A 21,653-nucleotide genomic window follows, 5' to 3' on the forward strand; every position below is an offset into this window, starting at 1 on the left:
CTAGCTCCCTCTCCTTCTGGGAAGCCGCGATCAGTGCCATCGGCGCTTGATTATTTGCAAACTCCCTTCGCCTTTTTTTTTTTTTCTCCCCCCCTTTTTTTTTCCTCCTCTCTGTCTCGGTCTCCGTCTCCCTCTCTTTGCCTCCGTCTCTCTCTCCCCTTCTCTCACCCCCAGTGCAACTTTTGCAGGCGCCCCGGCACACGCAGCCATGCCGCGCTGAGAGCGGGGGCACCGCGCCAGCCCCCCTCCTTCCCTCCTTCCCTCCCTCCTTCTTTCCTCCCTCCCTTCCTCCCTCTCTCCTTCCTTCCCTCCCTCCCTCCCTCCCTCCCTTCCCAGCGCTGCCGTCCCGAGCCGGGGGGGCCCCGCCGCCCGCCGCCCCTGCCCGGCCCCGCGCCGCGCCTCGCCCCGGCCCCGGCCCGGCCCGGCGCCGCCGCCCCCCGCCCGCTCGCCCGCCCCGGCCGCGTCGGAGGGCCGGCAGCGGGGCTGGATGTGCCCGGCTCCCCCCGCGCTGAGGTGGGCAGCGATGCAGAAGGCAGGCGGCAGCTTCGCCTCCGCCGAGAGACACCCGCTCAAGATGGCAGATGTGTGTTGAGTTTGGGGGGCTGCGATCTCGCGTCGTTCGTGGTGGCGTTGCCATGAATAACAGGCGTCCTTGCACCGATGGCCCCCATGTACGAAGGTAAGCCCCGGCACGGCCCGCCCTGCCGGCACCCCTCGCCCCGCCGGGGAGGAAGGAAGGGGGAGAACACGACCGGGGCTCCCCGTCCGCCCGTGGTCCACCGTCCCCCCGGCGCTGTTGCAGGGAGGCTGGCGGCAGGGCACCCCCGCCCTGCCCGGACACCGGTGGGGAGCGGGGCGAGACGCGGGTCTGCCCCCGGTTCTCCCCGTGCTTCCCCCCAGCCGCACGGTCCCGGGCGGGGGGCGGTGGGTGAAGTCCGTGCCGGTGCCGAGCAGAACAATGAGGTGGACGGAGCTTGCCCTGCTCGTGTGTGTGTATGTGTGTGTGCGCGCGTGTGTGCCTGCCTGCCCCTCGCTGCAGTTCGCATTTCCAGGACCGGCCACCTCGCTCCTTTAGCCGGTTTCCTTGGAGTTCGCTCCGCCGGGGCTCTCCTCCGGGGTGCGGAGAGCCCACGGGCAGCGGTGGCGGGGAACGGAGCTACCGGCAGCCGCCTGTCAGCCCCTTCGGCTTCTTCAGCCCAGCCCAGGCTGCGGCGAGGAGCCCAAGTGCCCCAACTTAGTTTTTTTCAGGTTAAAAAAAAAAAATAAAAGGTGTGTATGTACGTTAGATGGGTGCTTATTTCAGTTTGGCTGTTAAAATATATATGTGTGTATCTATATCTATATACATGAAATGATATCAAGGTTAATTTAAATCCCTTCGCGATGCATTTATCCTCCCCCGTCACTCCTCCCGGCTCGGCGCTGGCCGGGGAGCGTTACATAAACCGGAGGGACATCCACCCACCCGGCGCTTTATCCCGCCCAGGGACCCGTCGGTCGGTCCGCGGCACCGGAGACCCCGGCGCCCGGTGGGGAGCGGGGGATGGGGGGGGCGGACGGGACAAGGTACTTTTCTGTCTCTATGGCGAGGTCGGTAAAACTTATCTGAGGAGAAAATCGAGCCCGGGCTGCAGTGCCCGAGAGGAGTGCGCCCGGCGGGCGGTGTAAAGTTACCGGCTCGCCGGGTTATTTCTGGGCAGTGCCGGGCTCGCCGCCGGTGCAGAGTTCGGACCCCGCGAAAGGCAGGCAGGCAGGCAGACAAAGAGGAGCGTTTTCGGCAGCAGAGGGAGGACGGCCGTCCCTCTCCGCCCTCGCCGCTGCCGAGCACAGTGCTGCCGGGGCCCGGAGGCGGCGGCGGCGCCGGAGGCCTAGGGAGAGCCGCGGGGGTGGCAGCGGGGCCCTGCGCGACGGCGGACCGGTGTCGGTGCCGGCGGAGGGGCCGCGGCGGGCCCGTGGTGCCAGTCGGAGCCGGTCCGCCGACGGCGCCCTCTGCCGGCCGCGCCGCCCAGCGGCCTCGGCCCCCGGGCCCGGGCAGCCCCCCCACAAGGCGCCCGGGCCGCCCCCGGCGCCTCCAGCGGCAGCGGGCGGCTGAGGGGCCCCGCGGCGGGCAGGGGGAGGCAGCCGCCTCGCCGCTCTCCCCCGGCCTCGGCGGGGGCCCGCAGCCCCAGCGAGTACCTGCCCGGCCCCTGCCGCGGCTCCCCGCCGGGCCGGGCCTGTGTTTATCCCCCCCACACCATACGGCACGGGGCTACCGGCGGGCCGGTGAGGCCTGCCCGGCATCACACGGCCCGCCGCGGAGCCTGCCCAGCCCCTCCCGAGCGAACGCCGCTGGCAGGGTGGGTAATGCGGCGATCGCTCTGAAGTTCGCTCCTCGGCGGGCCGCATCCCCTGGGCGGGAGGTGGGGTGGTTTTGTGGGGCGGAGCGGTGCCCCGCGGCGGCGCCCGGCGGCTCCTCAGCGGCCGGCGGCGGAGGGAGGCGCGGGGCCTGCGGTCAGCCCGGCCGCGCTCCCCTTCCCGGCGCGCCGCCGGCACGGCCGCCTCCCCGGAGCCGGGCAGGGAAGGGAAGCGAGAGGAGCGGAGGCCTCGGCCGCAGCCGGGGCGGGCAGGGCGCGGGCTTCCTCCCGGGGAGGTGGCGGCGGTGCCGCACCGAAGCGTGCGTGCGGTGGAAGTTTAGCGGTTCCTCAGAGCATCCGAACTTCAGCGGCGCCCGTGCTTCTGCCTGACTGGAAAAAGAGAGCAGATGGGGGGAAAAAAAATCCCTGAAAAGCAACCCGTAAAAACAAATTCCCGGCAGCCGATACAGGAGTGTCCGCAGCCAGGCTCTGCAGCATGCCTCAAGCCTTAAAGTAGGTGAATAATCCAAATGGCAAGAGCCAGTGGGTAGCACAAAGCCTGATAGGGATTGTTTTATCTGTTTTGTGTTGCAGTATGTTTGCGGGTTAAATTGCTGCTGGATTGCTTCGAGGGAGGTGGAGGAGGGGTTAATGAATGTTTTTCGCCTCCTAGTTGCCGTGAGAGGTCCTTAGAATTCTCTGCAATATCGCAGTGCATAGATAAAAACTTATCGCAGGGGATGCGGTTTCCTCCTTGGAAGGAGCCAAGGACTGCCATCCACGACCTGTCTGGTGTGTAAGCCTGCTCTGGAGCATCAGGTACTGCCAGGCCACTGGGGAGAGGGCAGGAGCCGAGGGGCTGGATCAGTACAGCGGCCACCGGCAGTCCCTTCTCTGCTGCTCCTGCTCTTAACCGAGCGGTCTCGGGTGGCACACACACATGGCCACCACCACCACCCCAAGGCAGGCGAGGGTAGGTGAAACAGTATCCCACCGTACCGATCTCAGAACATAGGCTCTTTGACAGAAGAGGTGCCCCGGGAGGAAATGTGACACCTTGGAGACCTTAGGAAATGGTTTCAGTAAAAATTTGAGTGATAACATAGAGCGCATGCACAGAGTCACCCACCATTCTCGATATGTAGGTGAGGGTGGTGTGTGCCTGTGCTGAGCAGCTGGCTTAAGTACTGGTTCTGGGAAGCAGAGCTGTGCCTCACCTGATATTAATAGGTGAGGCCTGATAAAAACCTGGTATGAGATCCTCCCCTCCAAACACTGTGCAAGGGGAATTTTCCCATTTGGTTTAAGGAATCCAGTTTTTGCTGTCATCTTCTTTTCTGCTGGGTTTTTCTTAGTTGTTTCCGGGTGTTGCAGAGCTGAGCAGTAGAATAAAGGACGTAAAACCCTACCAAGTTAAATAAACCAGAAGTAAAACCTCCACGCAATGTTTGACCTGGATTTTAGTCTTGATTGTGAGCTGTATGGGGAAGTGTGTTGTGCTTCAAAGGAGGCCTCGTCAGGTATGATCCTGCATGGCCTCTGCTCCAGAGTTGGGGCAAACTGATGGCTGCTGTCCTGCTGAACACCAGCCGCAAGGCTTCAATAGGGACAGCTGTAGCAGCTTCACAGGAGGTAAATGATCTCAGGCAGGTGAGAATCTGCTTCTTTGGACTCTCCTCTGGGCAGTGTTGCCCTTGCTGTGCAAGATCACCATTGGTGCGCTCGTCATGTGACATTTCTTCCTGGGCAGAGAACAGAGCCAAACCCTATGGACCAGGGGAGACCCCATTTTAAGAGGGCTCAATGCTAGACATCACCAGTGCCTGGGCTGTGGGTAGTTTTCTGCCCTGGATAGGTGTCCAATGATTTCCTGTGTGCCTTGTACCTAGCATCCTTCAGAATTGGGTAAAAAGTGGTGTTTTTATGCCTTAACCTTTATTTTCTAAACAGTGATTACCTCTGTTTTGGTTTTGTTCTTCTTTGCTTTGCTTCTTGCTTATTTCTGACAACTTTGTTTCAACTCACAGTGTATTTTTAGCAGCCGCGTTGGTAGTTTTCTATGTGGGTGGCTTATGGAATTAATGGGTAATATTTGTAAATTGCACCTTGCCACTGGTGCTGCTGCTGTAGCTTGGCGCAGGCAGGGACCTGCCTGCATACTGTCCTTGTCACACGAGGGGCTGGGAAGCCAGAAAATCCAACCCCGGACGCGTCGCGAATGCGATTCCATTTAACGCCAGGAACAGGCCAGCCCTGCTGGGTTTTGAATGCGTCCTCACATTTCATTAGAGACCATTAAACTTTCTCACTGGGGAGGCGGCACCACTGAGGCAGAGTAAAGGTCTTTGCCCCAAGGTTTGTGCAGGGAGATGATAACTCGGAGGCTCTTCCTGTTTATGAATTAATAACCAGAACTTAAGCAAAGTCAGTGCTGGGACCAAAAGCCTAGGTTTTTATTTGCTCGGGATATGGCTATAGCCAGGATAACAGGAAGCCCCCTCCAGTTATAATTATTGTTCTTATCGTGCTGCCGTGCCTAGCAGTTAAATGGGTTTGAGATGTAATGGGTGAAAAATGCAGTTTTATTTTCGGAAGAGGAAAGAGCGCTGCTGGGACAAGCAGACAGACAACTCACTTGGACAAAGAGGCAAGCACAGTTACTTGCCACAGCCGCTGGCCCTTAGACTCTGTGCAGCATGTTCCTCTGCATGGCTTAGCAGGTTGGGAAAGCCTTCTTGGCTTCAGCTGGACAATCGCAGCTGACCTAAAAGATGAAGTCATTTTCCTTCATTTTCCTTTTCCTATGCCTTGGTTTCCCCATTTACCCAGTGGTTTCTATTTCCAAGTGGTGCTTTGAAACCACTGGATGTGGTTTCCTCCAGACTAAGAGCTGGCTATGCAGACCCTGATCTGTGTAGGTCTTCTACTGACTGGGGACAGCCCAGAGACCTCCTTGATGCCTGTGAGGGTTTTGAACTTAGGTCAGCTTTGACTATTTATTTGGAGGCAGATAAGGTACTTGAGTGGCTAAATGAATAAGGCTCAGGTTTGGCCACATCACAGCAATAGTATGTAAAAGTGTGTGAAAATTTGGTCAAGGGGAGGAAAGTTCTGGCAAGTGAGATCATGAAAGGATTGGTGACCTGACATGGAGGTAAATCCCTGTCCTGGTTGTGAGCCTCACCAAGGGGGTCCTGGGTGATGGTGTGAGAGCAGGCCTGCCAGATGTCCAGGTGAAGGGCAGGTTCAGCCACCTTCTGCTCTGACTAGGCTGAGACACCAGTATGATGTGGCACACTAGACCACTTCTCTTAGGTGCAGGAGTTGAATCAATGAGTTGAGGATGGTGTGTACCTTTGAGTGAGACGGCCAAGAAGAGGAGCTTTAAATACGTTCAGTGGTGGGCTGACAGCTGTTATGGTTTCCCCACCCCTGTGCCTGTAGAGGATGGGTAGGCTGAGACTGGACGTTTTTGAAAGTTCCACCCTTTTCCTCTCTGATCCCAATTTAAGAAGATATTTTAAGGTCTGTACCTAAATTTAAGCTTACAGGCAGTGCTGCTGACTTCATTAGAATTGTTTGTCTTTAAAGCTGGCCACGTGCTGAAGTACCTTTCTGATTCATGGCCTCTATAGCTTAATCAGTCCATGTATAAAAATGAGGTTGTTTCCTCACCCTTCACTGTGAAATCTCTGCCCTTTGAAGGTGAAATATTATTTATAGGGCTTTTTCTTGCTTTTGGAAGGTAAACTGGGAGATAAGAAACAAACTGGGGGAGAAGCAAGAATTAAACACTGTTTACAGAAAAGGTTGTTTCTTCAGCTATTTACATACCCTAGTGTTTAACAGGAGGCCTTCTCTTTTGAAACTGTTCCCCCTAGCAGTACAGAGTTCAGCTTTTGTTTTGAAAATAAACCTAGGTGATAATTTCACTCCAGATAGGGCATTTAGCAATTTGTCTGTTTGTTGTGGGGGAGGAATAGAGGCATGTTACTGCTTCCCCCATTACACCTGAATCCTCCCTCATTTGGCCACTCTAGCAACTGAGGTCCTTCCTCTGCAAAGCACAAGTGCATGTGTTTTGGGACCACCTTTGAATTCAGGTAGCCTTCTGAGCTGAGTAATTTTGGTGGTAGAAATCAATCTTAAGACATCCCCGCACATGTGAGCAGAGGAGCAAACCCTGTCTTCATAGGCTGGCAGAGGCATCACAGCATCTCAAAATACTTCAAAGAGTCTGGACTCAGGGCTGAAAGAATGAAAAAGCTGTACCATTCGAATTTATTTATTTAATGGCAGTAATAATAAGCTGTAATAGTGTGTGTTTATTCACTCTGTGTGTTGAAGGTGCTATATAGAGAGCGGCTGTCTGATCAAGCTACTGACAGAATGATGCCAAGGAAGTCTTCTATTTATTTGCAAGGGGGTACAAAAAAGCTGGTGGGAGGCAAGCATCCTCGATTTGTGAGCTCTTCCAGCTGCTACTGGGCTTGATTCTGTTTTCAGGGGCCATAGCGTAGATCAGCAACAGTGCCACAGAAACCTGGGGAGCTATGTAGGGGGGAAGCACCATGTCCTTGCAGTGAGCATTAGCCTGTCTGCGTTGCATTCTGGAGGGAGAGTGAGTTTCATGCTGGGTGAAGGGTGGCATAGTTTTGCTTCCTTGATTTTCTTCAGTATTTCCTACTGCGTGGGGCATTTGCTTGGAGAAGCTGAAGCTCACTCTTTATTCACACTGTATTCTCTGTCTTGCTCACCTTCCAGGTGAGCCTGTGTTGACATCTGTCTGTGGAAGGATGAAGTAAGAGCAATCACTTATACCTCCTACCCTGGATAACAGGAAAGGTCACCCAGCAAGGAAGTGGTATTTGCCAGAGATACTTGAGAAACTCAGAAGGGCAGCTGTCTTCCCTGTTCATTATAACCTTTAATCCTTAAAGGCATTAGAAAGACCTGGAACAACAGTGTTATACAGTGGTACCCTGCAGGCTAACATCTCTGGTCCTAAACACTGACAGGTTTATTGTGGTCTATGGGCTATACTGAAATGCCAAAGAAACTTACCTCTCACCAAAGTAATTGAAATCATAGGAAGTGGGCATAGGAAGACTTCAAAAAGTGTTTCAAACCAGGATGTACTATACTAAATGCATGCTTGTGTAGTGTGTTTCCCAATGCACTTGTCCAGCTTATTCCTCGTGTATGGAGGGAGGGTCCATAGCCTGCACAGGCTGTCATTTCTGCCCTTCACTTTGTCACTGAAAAGATTTTACCTCCCCTGTTACTCCTGTGCTTTGCTTGCTGAGATTCCTTGTTGTATGCACAGTGGGTATGGGAAAACGATTTCTTCCTCTTCGTCATCTCTGGCCTTGGCTTTGTGTTCCTTAGGCTACATCTTACCTCAAATGCATCCTTCAGCTCTTTCTCCTGTCTCTTGTTCCTTCAGCTTTAACCATCTTTCTAGTTCTCTGCACTCCCTTTAGGTAGTCCACCTCTCTCTGGAATGGCACTGCTAGAGCAGTGCTGTACTCAGGGTCTTGTGCTGGCCGAATAGAGCAGAAGTATTTCTTCAGCTCTTACAGACAGTGCTCCTGTGTGGTTTAACTTTTGCACCGTGACATTCATACGTATGTAGCTTGTAACGTTCCCATATTCTGTCCAAGGAGCTTGATGCCTCATGAGCCATTTTCTATCCTGTATATGCGGAGTTAGCCTTTCCTACCTAAATGTATGATTTTTGTATTTGTCCTGTTTGAATTCCAAATTTTTGGAATTGTTTTGAATTCTAATCTAATTCCGCTGACCTTGCAGACCTTTCCTGCTTGGTGTCACCGGCCAATTTAAAAAAGCACAGTCTCTTTCTTCACCAAGATCAGCTTTGTTTTCTACTGGGCAGTCCCAAATGGAAAGCACATAAGAAAAGAAATTATTTAATAAAAAACCAGGAACGGAACCTTGCCCTTAAAATATAAAAGAAACTGAAAGAAACAGGAAACACTTGGCATGGTTTTCACGCCTCCTGTTCTTTTACTCTCCTTTGATGCTTTTGAAGTATTCCTAAGAACAATGTATTTGCTATAGTAGCACCAGTGCCAAACAAAAGCAGGACCTTACTGCAATAGGTATGACATTAATGTGAAGGGGTAGATAGTTCCCATTCCAAAAGATTTGCTTTTTATGTAGAAGAAATCATGGGAAGGTGGATAATATAAACCAGCTGGGCTGTTTGGGGAGAGAACAATTTGTGGGTTTTCCAAAATATTTGTGACTGGGGGTTGTTCGGCAAAGGGAAGGATGGGCTGAAGGTTTGAAAAGTAAGGCAACAGATTGGGAAGAAGAGAGAAGAGGATGACAGGTGGAGAAGGAAGAGAAGGGCAAGTGACTGTAACTGGAGCCAGGGCTGGAAAAACCAGAAAGCTAGGTGAAGATCCTGGCTTGGACTGTGTTTGCAGCTGCCTTTACTGACTTCAGTCTCTACCAGTTTTTTTTCCCTGCAGTTGCTTCTTTGCTTCTAACATTTTTGGAATGGAAGATGGGGGAGGATAAGAGATACCACCTATATCATAATGCTTATAGGTGGGAGGAGAGTCTGCCTGGGGATTCCCTGGTTGGGGCTGAGACCAGAGGCAAAATTAATGCCCCGCATGATGAATTTTCCTGTTGTGTGCACATGTCTTTCAGGGCACATGTAACTGTCCCACTCTCTCTGCCCATGTGTCTGCCCTGCTCTCACCAACAGACCAGGTGACAAAAACAAGTATGAACGTGGAGGCAGAGTCATCAGCACCTGAGCCCGAGGGTGAGAGCAGTATGTGCATCGTGCCACACATGGATGCGAGTGGCCTGAAGGCTGGGTGCATTTTGAGTGTATGAGGTTCCGCATACTGTTCTTTCTAGTAGCAGGTCAGGTATGTCAGTATATTTGGCAGTCAGTCTATACAAGATTATGGTTTTTCTCTTGGGTGAGGAGAGCAAGAAAAGCTCTTTTTCGCTTACAGTTTGGGGCCAGGGTGTTTATTTGCTACTGGATGTGATCCAGTTTCATTGCCTCTCTGCAGAGAGAGGAAACAGCAGAGAGGAAACAGTCTAGGAGGTGCCTGGAGTGTGTGGAAGATAACTTCCTGACACAGCTGGTGAGTGAGCCAACTAGGGAAGGCGCCCCGCTGGACCTGTTGTTTGTGAACAGAGAAGGACTTGTGGGTGATATGGTGGTTGGAGGTCCTCTTGGGTATAGCAGTCATGAAGTAATAGAGTTTTCCATTCTTGGAGAAGTAAGGAGGGGGCTCAGGGAGCTGGTGGAAGTGTTCACTGAGCCAGTTTCCATCATTTACCAGCAGTCCCGGCTAACCAGGACAGGTCCCAGTGAAATGAAGGTTAGCGAATATGCTGGCCATCTACAAGAAGGGCCAGAAGAATCTGGGGGACTGCAAGCCTCTCAGTCTGACCTTGGTGCTGAGGAGGGCTATGGAGCAAATCACTTCGAGTGCCGTCACATAACACATACAGGACAACCAGGTGATCAGGCCCAGTCAGCATAGGTTTATGAAAGGCAGGTCCTGCTTGGCCAACCTGATCTCCTTCTATGACAAGGTGACCCACGTAGTGGATGGGGGAAAGGCTGTGCATGTTTTCTCACTAGACTTTAGTAAAGCCTTTGACACTGTTTCTCACAGCCTTCTCCTGGAGAAACTGTCTGCTAATGACCTGGATAGGTGGAGTCTTCACTGGGTGAAAAACAGGGTGGATGGCAGACCTAAAGAGTTGTGGTGAGTGCAGTTAACTCGAGCTGGGAGCCAGTCACAAGCGGTCTTCCCCAGTTCTCAGTGCTGGGGACAGTTCTGTTTAAGAACTTTAAGAATGATCAGTACAAGGGGACGCGGAACTGTTGGAACAAGTCCAGAGGAGGGCCACGAGGATGATGAGGGGACTGGAGCACCTCCCATATGAAGATAGGCTGAAAAAATTGGGGATGTTCAGCCTGAAGAAGAGAAGGCTGCGTGGAGACCTCATAGCAGCCTTCCAGTATCTGAAGGGGGCCTATAGGGATGCTAGGGAGGGACTCTTCATTAGGGACTGTAGTGATAGGACAAGGGGTAACGGGTTAAAATTTCAACAGGGGAAGTTTAGATTGGATATAAGGAAGAAGTTCTTTCCTGTTAGGGTCGTGAGGCACTGGAATAGGTTGCCCAGGGAGGCTGTGAATTCTCCATCCCTGGCAGTGTTCAAGGCCAGCTTGGACAGAGCCTTGGATGGCATGGTTTCGTGTGAGGTGTCCCTGCCCATGGCAGGGGGGTTGGAACTAGATGATCTTAAGGTCCTTTCCAACCTTAACTGTTTTATGATTCTATGATTGAGTGCACCCTCAGTAAGTTTGTTGTAAGTTGGGCAGAAATGTTGTTCGGAAATGTTCTGCTGGAGAGTAGGAAAGCTCTGCAGAGGGATCTGGACAGGCTGGATTGATGAGCAGGAGCCAGTTGCATGAGATTCAACAAGGCTCAGTGCTGGGTCCTCCACTTGGGTTCTGCAGTGCTACAGGACTGGGGAAGTGTCTGGAAATCTGCTAGATGGGAAAGGACCTGGGGATGCTGAACATGAGCCAGCCTGTGTGTGCCCGGGCAGCTGAGAAGGTCAACAGCATCCTGGGCTGTATCAGCAGTAGTGTGGCCAGCAGGGCCAGGGCAGTGACCATCTTCCTGTACTGAGCACTGGTGAGGTTGCATCTCCGAAACTGTGTTCAGTTTTAAGCCCCTCACTGCAAGAATGACATTAAGGTGTCCAAAGAAGGGCAATGAAGCTGGGTCCGGAGCACAAGTCTAATGAGGAGTGGCTGAGGGATCTGGGTTTTTTTAGTCTAGATAGAAGGCTCAGGGGGCACCTTACGCTCTCTACAACTACCTGAAAGGAGGTTGTAGTGAGGAAGCTGTCAGTCTCTTCTCCCAGGTAACAAGCGATAGGATAAGAGGAAATGGCCTCATGTTGCACTAAGGGAGGTTTGGATTGGATATTGGGAAAAATTTCTTCACCGAAAGGGTTGTCAAGCACTGGCTACCCAGGAAAGTGGTGGAATCACCATTCCTGGAGGCGTTTAAAACATGTGTAGATGTGATATTTAGGAACAGGGTTTAGTGGTGGATTTGGTAGTACGAGGTTAATAGTTGGACTCAATGATCTTGAAGGATTTTTCCATCCTAAATGATTCTTTGATTCTATGACTGTGTTTATTTTTGTCTGAAGACATACATGACTTTTATTTTCAAGTTAGAGATTATCAAGGAACGCAGGATGGTGGATAGCCAGCAAGATCCCTAAGTGTTAACTGCACTGGTGGGGTGTTACCCTAACACTTCTGGAGGGAATATTGCAGCAGATGATTGAGTGAGCTGATGGAGACTTGGACTCCAGCAGCAAGGCTCAGGAAATATCCAGTCTCAGAAAACTTGCAGAACATTTCAAAGAAAGTTTGTTGTTTTTTTTCCCTCAGGAAGCTCCTTTAGCTTTCCCAGAATATTTTTACTTGTAGGCAAAATTTGTAAGCATTCTTTATTTTTAAAACATGGTTTATATTCTGCTCTTGTCTGCAGCAGCGCCAGCACTGTCAATGTATTTATCTTTTCGCTGTTAACACTTGCAATTCCTGGAACATCTCCTGCTCAGCAGCTGTTTGTAGGTGTTTTCTTTTTTCTCTCCCATCATCATGTACCTTTCCTTCCTGTTCAAGGCATCCATAAACCTCTCATAGTGACATCATAGCTGTTTCCATAGCAACAGATTATGATACTAGAACAGAGGATAATATCAAACAGGGGGAGGCAGAGATAAATTATGGTGTTTGTGTGTGTGTAAGGGCTTGATTATATTCCTACATCCCTTCCGAGGATATTGTTTGCCTGGTTTCTCCTCTGTTTATCTTACATGCCTTTTAAAGGTTAGGAAAAGGCAAAGGAAAAAAAGAGACCTGGAGGTCAGAACAATACAGACATGTTATTTTTGATGGTCTGTGTGTAAACCAAGTAGGCTGAGATTTATTTTTCATCTCAGTCATATCTCTCCTGTGTCTCCTGAGAGTAATCAAGTCTGGAGAAAACTTGGAGGCACAACAATCCCTTGGTACAGCTTCACTTTTATTTTGATTATGAATTACTGGTAGCCACTACCAGCAAGTCAAGAACCTCTGTGCTGCAGATTTTCCAAAAGGTGGGCAAATGTGGCTTAGCATTGCCTCAGAGAGCTCACAACCTGTATTTGAGAAAGGATGCCACAGCTTGAGCTGGCATGGAGAGAAGACAGAGCAGTACCAAAAGAAGGATATCAGCAGAAGTATGATCTTTAGACAGTGCTGCACCCTACCTAGAGAGTGGTCATGGCAGAGGTGGTCTGTTAGCTTTTCACAGTAATGTTTCTGAAAGAGCTGTTCTGGCAGTGGGTTGGGGTCCTGGTTTGTGACTATCTGCATGGTTCTTTGGCTTTAGGCTGTCCTGCCAACAGGAGCTGACAGCGGCAGGATTGCAGAAGGATGAGCGTCCATGTTGCTCGATGCTTACATTGATAGGAAGGCTATCTCTTTGCATAAAACATGAGGCCAGAGGTGAAGAACATCCAGCTGAAGTGCATGGGGTTTTATTTTCTCCTGTGCAGCATTTAATGTTGTTATATTCCAAATAGTTTGGCAAGGATTTTCAGCAGGTCTCTGTTTTGCCTCCAGATAGTGGTAATTTCTGGCCATCACTGCTACTTCCCTATTTAGATGACTAACTTCAAAATCTGGAGGAAAAAATCCAAGAAAACCCTCTTAGATAGACTTTTAACTCTGTATGTGCTTGCAGTCTTTAACTTCCCTGTTGTGGCAGAATTTATAGGGAGTTAAATGGTCTAGGCTTTAGAATACCTGAAGCAGGGGTTTCTCTAGCATGGCAAATCTCTGGTGATGCTCTGTGCACCTTAACAACTGACCAAGAGTTTTCATCCCACTCTTAGGCACTCCAGTGCTGTGGGAAGGAGTGCAGGGGCAGCATCTGAAAAGAGCAGTAATAGGCAACGTGGCGGCTAGTTTTAGCAGTGCAATATGTTAGGGGGGTAGGTAACAGACTCTTTCTATTATGGGAATTTGGTGACATGCCACAGGATGAGCTCTGGATCAGCAGTGGAGCAGCCCTGAGATCAGATGATGCTTAGCCTCCAGGTGCCAGTGCATCAGTGCACAGGAGCTTTCTGACATCTTAGTGGGCTGTTGGCAGGCTTGGTGGCCATGTTGAGTGAAGAGGTTTTGGTCCAGCCTCATGCTGCTAGGATGGGAGAGAAGCTGGCATGTAGAAAAAATCGTGCGAGTCATTCGGACCCTGCAGTGCCATCGCATATTGAAGTTACTCAGAAGGTACATGAGCACAGAACACCTTGACATGAATTAATAGTTAGTTTGCCTTCACAGAAGCTTATTGGGAGCCAGAGGATTGGTTGGGTGTGTTTCCCCAGCACAGTGCCAGCCTGGCATGCTAATCCCAGTTTCTGAGCAGGCTGATGGTGTTCTCCTGCAGGGAACACGCTCCACAGTCAGGTTTTGGAGCGATGGGGTCAAGGGAAGCTGCGGTGAGGTCCTTCGCAGAGAGAAGAGAGGTCACATCCTTGTCTCTGAAGACAGATTAAAACAAAAGGATGACTCTTGGTTACAGCCAGTTTGTGGAAACCCTGGAGAAACCCAAGACCTCATAACTCCTCCAAGGCATGTGCACACAAAGCAAGTGGGGATCACATTTAGTCATAACTACAATTACAAAATTATGAATTCCTCTTTTAGTGCTATCAGTGGCACAGAAAGCACCTGCCTTCCCACTGCATTCCCCCCCTGCATTCTCTCAACGTCAGAATGTGTATGTATTTAGCAAGTGGGGATAAGGAACACGATGTAAACCCCATTTTAAAATAGCTGTGCTGCCTGACAAGGTATATCCCATTGATGGTGACAGTACTTCTCTTACAGTGTTGTTTTCTCATTGCTTATCTGAGGCTGAGGGCACCTTGATAATGAAAGTGCACCTTCCAAATGCCTGTGCTGCCTGAAAGCATGTGCGAGTCAGAAGGGATGGTAGATGCTGTAGATACTGAGCTCTATGTGTGTGAGAATACAGGTGGAAGAGTACATGTATGTATGTATGTATATGTCGGACTCTTTCCATGTTGGCAGATTCTTTCCATGTTTGTAGGAATGTGTAGGAGCGTGCAAATGTGTTTATGGCTTCATCTCCTTTATCTACAGAAGGCAAGGTGGGCCTGTTTCTCCTTAGAGCTATTACACTGTTCTCTCAGCAAACTGCATTTATACCAGGGCTCTTTTCCACTGCGGGGGATGCAGAAGGAAGATTTATTATAAATATAAATTAGGCTTTCTGCGTGTTTGTGAGCTGCTGCAGCCTGTACAGGAGCAAATATAAACAAGGTGAATGCAGGGTGTTTATGTGGAGCGATGCTGTGACAGCGTATGTGTTGGCAAGAGTATTGTCTGCAGTCTCTGCGTAAGGGGTTGTGTTGCCAGTGTGAGTATGGAAGGCTGTAAATCACAGTGTGTTCAGGAGGGGACACTGCCACTCTGCCTGTAAAAGGCAGGGAGAGATTTCTTGCAGCAATGTGACTCTTTTCAGACTGAACAAAAGGGTTACTAGAAATCTAAGCTTGGGGAAAATATCATCCAAGACATTCTGACAGGAAGCGGTCCGTAATCCTCATCTACCAGCTCATCTCCATCCTGACCCAGAACAACTACGTGGCTAACATCTTCGACACTTCTCTCACAGTCCCAGGTTTTGGTGGCCCTACTGAACCAGTTCTTGGGTAACTCTGCAGCTCTACTAATGTGTCTTGGGTCCTAAATCCTCAGTTATTTAAGTCTTGACCTGGTCTTGTGATGCAGCTGGCATCTGTAAGCAAATGAAATATCCCATGGGGAATCTGTATCCATTTAGATGAGTTCACTGTGTCACTCAGAACCTATCTGTTGTAGGTGAGACCATCTCAGTAAAGTACCCGTATCTTTTTCAGCATCCCTGCAAGTAGGTGCCTGAGCCTTGGTTTTGTTCTTGCTCAGCTGCAAACTTGAGCTACAGATGTGAAGTTCCCCTCTGTAGTACTGGGCTTGGCTTAAAAGTTATTTTGTGTTCCTCCAAAATCATTGCTGTTTCCCAAAGGAGCACTTGAGTCATTATCAATCCCTGCATTTCCTCTCAGCCAGGAAGGGTTGAAGGGGTTTCAGGAAGAGGATGCTTTACAAGGAGATGTCTGCTTTCCCTTGCTATGCCCTGTCACAAACAGATACCGAGACTCCTGCCAAAAAGCTGTTGCCTGTAGGAAATAGTGTGCGAGGGAAGAAGATGGGATGTGAGTGAATGACAGGGTAGGGCAGAATTTCAGGCAGGGAAGCCCAGTGCTTTTGATATCAGGCGCAGTAGAACAGATGCTTGTGGCAGCGCTGGGGGTGAGCTAGGAAATGTGTTTCTGTCACTTGGCATCGCTGGAGTAAGTTGCAGGTAATAGTTTTTCATTTCGGTTTCGTGGCAGCTGGTACTCCTGTCCATCTCACGCTCTTGTTATTGCAGGGCTTGGTAAGGGAATGGGGCTTTTACTCTCCCTGTGTAGTCTGTGTCCTTTCTCTTGTTCCTGGCAGCCTCTTATCATCTTCCTCCCCTTTCCCAACACAGCCCTGTCATGTTTTGTCATGCTTGGTTGAAGATGACCAGCCCACCTGAGGCATTTGTGGCCAAGGAAGTAGCATGCCACATATCAAAAACATGCTCACTTACTGTGGGATCTGAATGCTGGAAAGCACAGGTCATCCTGAGGCTGAGGGTGAGCCCTGAGGGGTCAGCAAGCACACAGGGGAGGAAGAGTGCAGGCATGGTCACATAGGTAGAATACTCTGTGGTTACCATGAAATGCTTGCTGAAAGGCAGATATTGGAAGTTATTTGGCTAACCGGGGCAAGGGAAGCAGCAGCCTCTCCTGGTGGCCTCAGCCCTCCTACCTTGCTCACTAGAGATGTAGCGCTGGGTGCAAGGGCAGGAGCTCCCTGTCTCCTGCTCGTGGTATCCAGGTGGATGGGCTGCCCGTGAGGCTGCCTCTGAGGCGCTTGTCCTCTTTTCAGTTTGAGGTGGCAACCCAGCAGTACACAAGAGCTGTGAAATCCAACCCCGTGTTGGGACGGGCTGCCCTTAAGCCCCATGTAAGCCTTAATTTGAAGGCTTAGAGGAAACTGAAGGGAACTGAGTGTTGCTGCTGAGTGTCACCCTTCTTGAGCTGTGACAGCCTGCCAGGAGGGGAGCCAAGGGGCTGGGCAGCCTCTGCCTTCCCAGCAGGGCCAGGAACCTGCAGCTGAACTCCTTGGTCCCAACAGAAGTGTCGGATTTGGTCGGGTTTTAAACTGTAAATGTGATTAATCATGGCTGGTGGTTCTGACCTCTGTGGTTTTCACCGGATGCCCAAAGAAGTTGTTGCAGTAATTGGCCTGTTCTGCATGCGGCTCAGCTGGTCTCCATATGTCTGGTTACTTATGTTCATCCCTATAGTCTTGCCGTGGCCTGGTCACTGCTTCTATTGCAGCTCAGCTTGCGGCTGGTAGCAGATAACACTGCCCCTGTGCTGAGCTCCTAAAGGCCGTGTACCCACTGCTGTGGGCCTCTGTCATGCCTGGATCCCCTCCTCCCCATGCTTGCTCTCTGCACAGGGATCCCTTTTATCTGGTGTCCCTCAGAGGGATGCTGGGCTCCTCGCACTGCTGGAGTGGGTGAGCTGCTCAGCACACAGGTAGTCACAGCAGGCTGAGGCGCACCGTTCATTCCTGTTTGTGTGTCTGTGACTGTAATCCTGGTTTATTTATTGCAACAACTCTTGTTGCATTCACATAGGGTCACTTCCACATTGGATGCTTTAATTTCTTTCAGAGTCCTATCACTGCTTAAAACACATCCGTAGTTTTAGGAAAGCCACAGAGTGTGTGCTGCTGTGCCTGGGTTTGGGAGGGGGATTTTGGCAAAGGGCAGATCTGTGTTTGGATCACTTCTGAGGATGGCCCCCAACACTGTTTTTGCTGTATCACTTTCCCAGCATACGTGCACCTATGTGCCTGTACAGACCCAGGTGTGCGGATGTCCCTAGGAGCATCCTGTGGCATCCTGCCCACCTTTCTCCCCCAAATCAGGTCTGTGGGACTTCAGCCAGGACACTGGAGAAAGGATCACTGGTGTTTGTCAACCTTTACAGGAAAACACATGTTTTTTAAACCAAAGCTAAGACTGTAGCACATGCTGGAAGGTAACTGTAAATCCTAGGTCTCTTTTGCACAAAAACATTGGTTCCAGTCATAAGGTGTTTTGCCTTCCCCTGCCTGTACCTTTGTTTCAGAAACATGTAAATTTAGTTTGGATTCCTTTTTTCAAAACACCACAAAATGTGTCTGGAGGTGAGGGACTTCCAAATTACATGTGATATAAAGGGAATAAGGAGGATTTTGGTTGCTCCATGGAGTAGGAATCCATGGATGTTTGCCATTTATGCGCTGTTGGTGGGGAACACCGAAGAGACTGAATACGCCAGGAGAGCAGTAATGATACTTGCAGCCTCTTAACTGGTAGGTCTGCTGCTCAGATCAGACATCTCGACTTTCTTCTGGCCCAGCACATGAGACCCCCCCACACTGAGTCATGTTTCAGGCATGAACCTCAGGTGTAGGGTCATCTGGTGCTTAAATGTCCTGTCATGCAAAGGGGAGTGGGCTCTGTGGCAAGGCTGCTGCAGGAGGGGGAGGTGATGCTGGCTGGCTGGCTTCTTCCAGGGCAGAAACCTGCAAGATGCCCCTGCCTTTCTGAAGAGGCTGTCCATGGTTTGTCTGGGTACTGGTGAGGCTGCGCCTCCAATGATGTGTTTAGTTCCGGGCCCTTCACTGCAAGAGAGGTGCTGGAGCGGGTCCAGAGAAGGGCAACTGGTGAAGGGTCTGGAGCACAAGTGTGATGAGGAGCAACTGAGGGAACTGGGTTTGCTTAGGCTGGAGAAGAGAAGGCTCAGGGGAACCTTACTGCTCTCTAAAGCTAACTGAAATGAGGTTGTAGCGAGGTGGGTGTGAGTCTCTTTTCCCAAGTAACAAGCAGTGAGACAAGAGGTAACAACCTCAAGCTGTGCCAAGGGAGGTTTAGATTGGATATTAGGAACAATTTCTTCACTGAGAGGGTGCTCAGGCATTGGCACAGGCTGCCCATGGCAGTGATGGCATCACCGTCCCTGGAAGTGTTCAAAAACCATGTAGATGAGGCCCTCAGTGACATGGTTTAGTGGTGGTCTTGGCAGTCCTGGGGTAAAGGTTGGACTTGATGATCTCAAAGGTCTTTTCCAACCTAGGTACAGACCTACCCGAGAGTTCATGAGGAGGCAGCCATGGCAGCGATTCCCAGATTCACCTGGGGATCAGCAGTGACGGCACACTTAGGTTGCTGAAGGCCTTACCCATAGCAAAGGTTTTGTTCATATTTATTGGCTGCTTACCAGATCTCAGAATCATTAAAAGGAGTGACAAATGGGCTAAGACAGCCTGCAAGGCCAGGATGAGGCTGGGCTACCCCGCTGTGGCTTCCTCGGAGAATCAGTCAGGAGGACTGTGGTTGCAAGGGTGCATGGTGGGAGCTCTACACTGACATGTGTCAGGCTGTGTGCCCTTGGTGCTCTGTTTCCAGAGCTGCCAGTACAGTGTTTTTCACCTGCACTGCATCTATAGGAGGAAGAAAATAAGAGTTGGAGGCTTGTCCATGCAGAGACTGGCTGCTCTAGCCCCTCCTGTTACTGTTGGCAGAGGAGAGGGAGAGCTCTGTGTCCTCTCTTGCCTTTCAGCCAGAAGGAATCCATGTGCTTGGGGGCTTCCTGGAATACTGTCTTGCCATGCTTATGGGTTTCATGACACCACTTTTAGCACCTGAGGATAGGTGTGAAAAGAGAGGAGGGAGGAGGAGGTGGAGGTAGCGGTGGTGGTGTGAGTTAATACAAAACCCAGTGGGAAGCAGCGTCAGGCAGTATTATTTCAGTGGTTTGAGCCAAAACTTTCTCTCTCGCTCTCTCATTAAATTACAACTAATGCAAGTAGCATTGTGAAGGAGGAATTTGGGAACTGTTGTTCATCATCCAGTCGCTTGTAACGAATGTGCTGCTCAGTGCCATAGCCCATAGCTTAGCTGAGAAGTAATTCACTTGGTATTTGCAGGCATGACATGCATGCCATAGGAATTCCACTGTTAGCATTATTCCAGCATTAGCGAGGGGATATGAAAATAAATTATGAGCTATTGTTTTTCATTATTAAGTCCAGACTTTTCACTCATCTGTCTTTTCCCCTTCCTCTTGTCTGTGGAAGGAGGGGCCTCTCCATTCCTTTCACTTTTGGAGCTGGCAGGTTTTGCTCATCCCAGCTCCCTGTCCCTCTTCCACACCAGCACCCTTTTGCTGCTTCCTCTGCTTGTCCCCTCCTGGGTTTGGAGATCAGCCACAGCAGTCTTTTAAATTGCTGTAGGATATCACTGCAGAATAGTACAATGTTGGAGAGAACCTCAGCATTTTGTTATGAGTCTACAAGGGGACCAAGTGCTGCTTTTCATGCACTGACAGGCTCAGAGTTCAGTGGCAGGTCAGCACGTTGGTACTTTGAGGTCATCCACAAGCCTTAAGCAACTCTTCTACTACTAAATATGACAAAAAGGAAAAGCGAAAGGGAAAGCTCTTGAGTCGGGATGTGCAGAAGCAGAGCCAAGCAGCTCCTGCCGGGACCTGCTGGCAGTGGCCAGTGCTTAAAAGCACTGTGTTTCCTGCAGAGCTTTATGTATGTGAAGGAGTTAAACTTTACAGGGGAGTGATGTAGTTAAAGCTTTATTTACCCCTACTTTCTACTGTGATCAAAGAAGAAAGCGTAGCTGTTTCAGAGGCCCCTGTTTCTGAGATCAGTTCATGGGGCTGGTCTTAGCTGGCACAAAACCACCCACCTGTGCAAAAGACTTCGGAAAACCAGGCTTAAATACCCCCATGAAATCCCTGGACTGAGTCAGTACCAGCATTATACAGGATTCCTGCACTCTTAATCAACTAACCCAAGCAGTCGTTCATGTCACTGAGTTGCTGCTCACTGCAGTGGCCCCAGCCCAGCCCAGGCCCCAGCGTTGGCTGTTCAGCAGAAGGCCTGTCTGAGCTGAAGGCAGATGGCAGGTAGGAGCGTGTGCTGATCCTACTACTGTTAACTCTGCCACTCCTCTGCACAGCAAGCTGCTCCCTTTGAACATCAGCAGAACCATTTCCAAAAGCCCCGTGGCCCAGCCTTGTGTGACAGAATAGCTCATTTGTCAGGGAAAAAGATACCTTGGCAAACTTTCGAGTGTAAGCTGTCGGGTTACCTCAAGATGCTGGAAGAAGCAGCCATAGGCTTTGAGGAAAGAGCAGCAGCCAGCTCCAGTATGGCGTTCCCACCTGAGAAGGGGATGTGTAAAAGCCATGGCTTCCCCACCCCCCCGCCATGTTCTTTATTCATCCTCTCACAGGAGCAGTGTATGCACCGGGGTGTTCTGTGGCATTGCTTTGCACGTAATCACGGTTATGAAACCCAAAGCTGCTGGATCGCTGTTCTTGTCCCGCCCTGCGCAGTGCTGCCAGCATACCTTGGCACACAGTGGCCTGCAGCACGCTGTAGCTATCCCAGTTGGTCTCCTGAAATGTCTCAGGCCAGGTAACTCCATCTCTCTCGCCACTGCCACTCGTTGACACGCATGCACACACACGTGCAACACACAGCACCCATAGCATGTGCGGCTCTCACCAGTACGCTTCAGGGCAATTGGAGTGTTCCACATCTGGGAAGCAGGGAGGCTTTGTCCCTCTACCCAAGCTCCTCCACACAGCCCTATCAGTGACTGCTGACATCCTTTCCACTGGGGAGCGATACCTGTGCTTGATTCTTGGATTTTGCATTAGGCGTAAATGGGTTGATGGTGACACTGGGTGTGAAGCTGTCAACTCATATTTACTTGTGATCTAAGGAAGCAATTTCAGTTCAGACCTCAAAGGGCAAGCTGCTCTGTGATTAAAAACTGTGCTACCAGCAGAAGCCTGTGACCTCATGGTATGAAAAAGCAGGAGGAGATTAGCAAAGAAGTAAGCTTCTAAGGTACACAAATGTCCACAAAAAGAACCCTAAATAGAAGAGTCAGTTTGTCTGCATAAGAGAAGGCTGGGGAAATGACTAATTTGCTTGTTCTGTTATACATGCAGTTTGATTCAGTTGTTCCTTCCTTGATTCAGGCCCCCTCCTTCGCT

General features: G+C 50.5%; 1 protein-coding gene across 2 annotated transcripts in view; it reads left to right on the plus strand.

The window, feature by feature from the left end:
* The first annotated feature begins 423 nt into the window (after positions 1–423).
* The window catches only part of HIPK2 (homeodomain interacting protein kinase 2), a 138,709-nt gene continuing 117,479 nt past the window's right edge, over positions 424–21,653 (plus strand). Inside the window, exon 1 of one of the 2 annotated variants that reach the window (XM_061371918.1) lies at positions 424–679. In XM_061371918.1, coding sequence (XP_061227902.1) covers positions 661–679 — 19 coding nt within the window. In that variant the 5' untranslated portion in view covers positions 424–660. Of the gene's footprint in view, positions 680–2,214; positions 2,337–21,653 lie in introns of those variants that run through there. The other variant, XM_061371920.1, reaches the window with a different exon arrangement.

The sequence above is a fragment of the Neopsephotus bourkii genome, unplaced genomic scaffold (assembly GCF_033783945.1).
Source record: "Neopsephotus bourkii isolate Nb327-2 ecotype Australia unplaced genomic scaffold, CSIRO-AGI_Nbou_v1 NB_1589, whole genome shotgun sequence".
In the NCBI taxonomy this organism is placed as follows: Eukaryota; Metazoa; Chordata; class Aves; order Psittaciformes; family Psittacidae; genus Neopsephotus; species Neopsephotus bourkii.